Below are 3,893 nucleotides of genomic sequence, written 5' to 3'. Positions count from 1 at the left end.
GATCAGAAGCTCTCCCGAATACATTATCCTTTTAAGTACACACTTTCTTTAATTATAGACTCTTTAAAGACTAAAGTCCAGCTACTTGCGTGCTCCTTTAATTTTCCCTGTTTAGCGTAGAAAGTAGAAGTCCTGGTACTCAATCACGTGTGTACGTTCGTTCCTCCAAAGTCAAGCCTCTCATGAGTGATCTTATGCTCACCTCCCTTCTTTTGGTCACCAGAATAAAAAAGAAAAGGAATACATCAAATCATTTAGCACTAGGTCTACAGCTAATTTCTTAGCCAAAAAAACTCTTTCTATCTAACAAAAGACGTTTTATATAAATTGTATTTACAGTTTTAATCTTAAAATATATATATATATATATATATATATATATATATATATATATATATGGGTAGATATGAATAAAATCGGTCAGATTTGGGTTCAATCCGATCAGAACAAGATTGGATAATTGAGATCTTATATTGATAATCTAAGTCATTGGATGCGTTAAAAATTATATGATTTGAAAATTCTTAACCTATATATTCAGTGATCAAAAAATATCTAATTTAATTTTATTTAAATTATTTAATTTTTAATTACTTGATGTATAGATTAGGAGTCTTTAAATCATATAATTTTTTATGTATAAATAATTTTAAAATAATAAAATATATTTAATTACTTGGATCATTGATATAAGATCTCTATTATAGAATTTCAATCTAATCAAATTTCAGTTCAAATTTAATTATTTTTATTCAAGTCCGTCTCTCTCTCTCTCTCTCTATATATATATATATATATAAGTCTTTTAAACTGGGATGCTGGCCATGCATTCATAGAAAAATATAGCTTGCTCTTCACTAGTTTCGATAAATGGGCAAGAGTGCGAGCCATGCATGGTTCAGTGATTCACAAGCTCTATTCAAAATATATCAAATAGCTAGGGGACGGGCAGGGCGGTTGAACCGAAAGACAAGTAGTTGGATATCGTTGGTTCTCTCCAGCACGTGTGCGTGCTTCTGTCACCTTGGCTAGTACAGTTGACGCTTCCCGACCTATTCTCACCAGTACATCTAATCCTAAGAATAAAACTTCCCTCGTCTCTCCAGTTTTCTTCCCCCCTTTAAATCCTGCGGGGTTCCTATCCTTGATCGGTGGTTGAACTGGTATGAGTCCAATGGAACCCTTGGATGGAGAAGGACCACCTATGCCTCAGTTCCCTTACTTCTCACCGCCACTTGCACCAGGCTTGTCTCAGTACTGCCCTCCTCCTGATCTCTCCAACCAATTACAGCAGCAGCAACAAGAGCCTTCCTCAGTACTGAGCTGTGGAGGGGCACCACCGGCCATTGACTGGGCTTCACTGTTCTTACCGAGTCCGATAGTGCTCCCGCAGCCGATGCCGGCGGGATTGTTACAGAGTGTGGGGAGGCCAGGCGAAGGCGAAGCCGATGCTACTGGTGGTGGTGGTGGTGTCAAGGAGAAGGGAAAGGGTGGAAGGACAAAGAAGGTAAGCAGGCCGAGGTTTGCATTCCAGACCAGGAGTCCCAATGATATCCTTGATGATGGTTACCGATGGAGAAAGTATGGCCAGAAGGCGGTGAAGAATAGCACTTATCCCAGGTCTGCTCAAGCTCAGTCCAGCTATTTCTTTTCTTTATCAGTGTTTTTTTCTTCTTCTTCTTTTTTTTTTTGATAATAAGGGAAGCCAAAAAAAAGCCATCCACATTTATTGAAAAGGAAGAAGATAAAGAAGTCAAAGAAACCATTAGAGACAGATCAACTGAAAGAGCTGTTTAAGGGTCCATGTTTACACTGCCAAAAGACAGAAGAATTAGTCCAAAAGACATGTTAATTAGGGATATGATGGATAAATTTATCATCACCTTCTCATTTTTCACTCTCTAATATTACATAACCTGAAAAGGTCTTGTAAATATGATGGATAATAGGAGCAGACCGAAATAGTTATGAGTATAAATAATAAGAATATTGCATGCAGTGTACATTTGTCTGCCATTATTGATACCCTGAATAGTGTAATGAATGATTACGAGTAGCCGAGAATACGCGAGATTCGAGAAGTGGGAGTGTCACAAGTTCCATGATCTGTATATATAAAATACATTTGGGAGAAATCAGACAATCCGTTTCCCATGGCTCGCCCAAGGCTTCCAAATTGGCTCAAGGTAAAGAGAGAAAATAGCATAATATAGGTATGGCACTAACAGCCGCATCACGACGCTATTCTTTGCATGTCCAGCGGGTGCAACTCAAGCCGCTTTAGCTGATAGGGGGTAGTCAAAAACAATTAATGATGCACCATTTTTTCCTCCTGATCGTGTTGTGAAATTATCAGGATTATTTTTGTTGTTCTCAGAGCAATTAATAGATTGGATATTTTCTCCTTTCATGCAATATAACGTGCAGAAAATACACTGAGGGCATAACATTCCACTCATGGTTTATTGCTATAGATATCCAAGCCTGTTTGAATTAAGTGACAACTAGGAGTTTCATTCATGCATGTCCACAAATTACAATGCTCCATATACCCAAGTTTGTTAGACTTTTATAGAGATCCTGCTGTAGATTATTCATACTCAATGGTATCCACAGCAGCAAAACTCATGGCAACTTGGAAGAAATAATGCATGTCCTAGTTCAAGGTGGAATCCAATTGTTATATGTACACTTAGGACATGTTAGATAGCAAGTCCAACCAAATTCATGATCATAAATGGTGCAAATTAAGCTGCATGATACTGAATTTGCTTAGGATATTTTAAGAGAAATTAACTTCGGTTGTTTAAGAAAAAAAGGTTTAGTAATTTTAGCATTGATACCATTCGTTTAGTAGAGAATTACATGAAAAAATATAACATATATAATTTTAAGAAAAGATGTTAATTTAGAAAAAAAGGATACTAGGTTCATTTACATTCCATGTATTAACAAAATGCTTATAGTTATAGAAAAACTTGGAATAAAAACAAAGATAGTCCTAGAGAGATATTTGACAAATGTGGTTTCATAAAGTCGATCCCAAATATATAATTAGAAAAGTGCTAGAAGATTATGATTATGATATATATAGTCACATATGTACATGTATGTTTATTTATTGATATTTGCGCTTTTTTTATATACATATATCATGATCTCTCTATATGACTTTAGTATATTTTGTTCTCATCTTTGGATTTTGTTTTTGTGTCATTTTGTGGATGTAGGAGCTATTACCGTTGCACTCACCACACGTGCAATGTGAAAAAACAAGTTCAACGTCTATCGAAAGATACAAGTATTGTTGTTACTACATATGAGGGAGTACACAATCACCCTTGCGAGAAACTAATGGAAGCTCTGAGCCCTCTTCTCAAGCAGATTCAATTCCTCTCTCGGTTTTAGTATGCTTTTGTTAAGTTGGGCATAGGAAAAAGTTGCCCATCCTTACAAATTAAACTTGTTCCATTATATAAGATACACAAAGACAACTCAAACTTACAGTTTACAGCATATAAACTTGTTAAATGAAGAAGGAAACAAAAATACTTTTCTATTAACACTTGCAATACCATGACGCACCTTGTTTTCTTTATGTTGTTTCATTTTTTCTTCTTTTATTGGACATTAATAATGCTCTAAAGGTTTGTAGCGAAGAACATGAGGCATGAGAAAACAGGCCAGGATCTCAAACCAAGTTCTAGATGGATCTTATAGTCCTTCTATGAGTTTATAATTGTGGAAATAAAACTTTCAAAGGCAGAACTTTAAAAGAAAGTAATAGCAATCTTGGAACCTTCATTTGATGAAGATCATGTCAGCGATCCAGCCTAATGCATCCGTTAAGAAATGTATTGAGAATTAATTTGTCTTGATCAAGTAGCCTTATT

The 3,893-nt window shown here is 35.7% G+C and overlaps 1 protein-coding gene across 1 annotated transcript; it reads left to right on the top strand.

Moving 5' to 3' along the window:
• Nucleotides 1–1,125: 1,125 nt before the first annotated feature.
• Nucleotides 1,126–3,523, top strand: LOC140858661 (uncharacterized). The gene is made up of 2 exons (XM_073259969.1): nt 1,126–1,620; nt 3,231–3,523. The coding sequence occupies exons 1-2, from the start codon at nt 1,166–1,168 to the stop codon at nt 3,406–3,408; spliced, it is 633 nt and encodes a 210-aa protein (XP_073116070.1). The 5' UTR covers nt 1,126–1,165; the 3' UTR covers nt 3,409–3,523.
• Nucleotides 3,524–3,893: the final 370 nt, after the last annotated feature.

This window comes from Elaeis guineensis, chromosome 6 (assembly GCF_000442705.2).
Source record: "Elaeis guineensis isolate ETL-2024a chromosome 6, EG11, whole genome shotgun sequence".
Lineage (NCBI taxonomy): Eukaryota > Viridiplantae > Streptophyta > Magnoliopsida > Arecales > Arecaceae > Elaeis > Elaeis guineensis.
This window is presented reverse-complemented; position numbering and strand designations above follow the sequence as displayed.

Bases quoted from the DNA above. Each gene is read 5' to 3' on its own strand.
- LOC140858661 (XM_073259969.1), top strand. From the start codon at position 1,166: ATGAGTCCAATGGAACCCTTGGATGGAGAAGGACCACCTATGCCTCAG. The intron at 1,621-3,230 runs GTCTGCTCAAGC...TTGTGGATGTAG, and splicing joins AAGAATAGCACTTATCCCAG to GAGCTATTACCGTTGCACTC.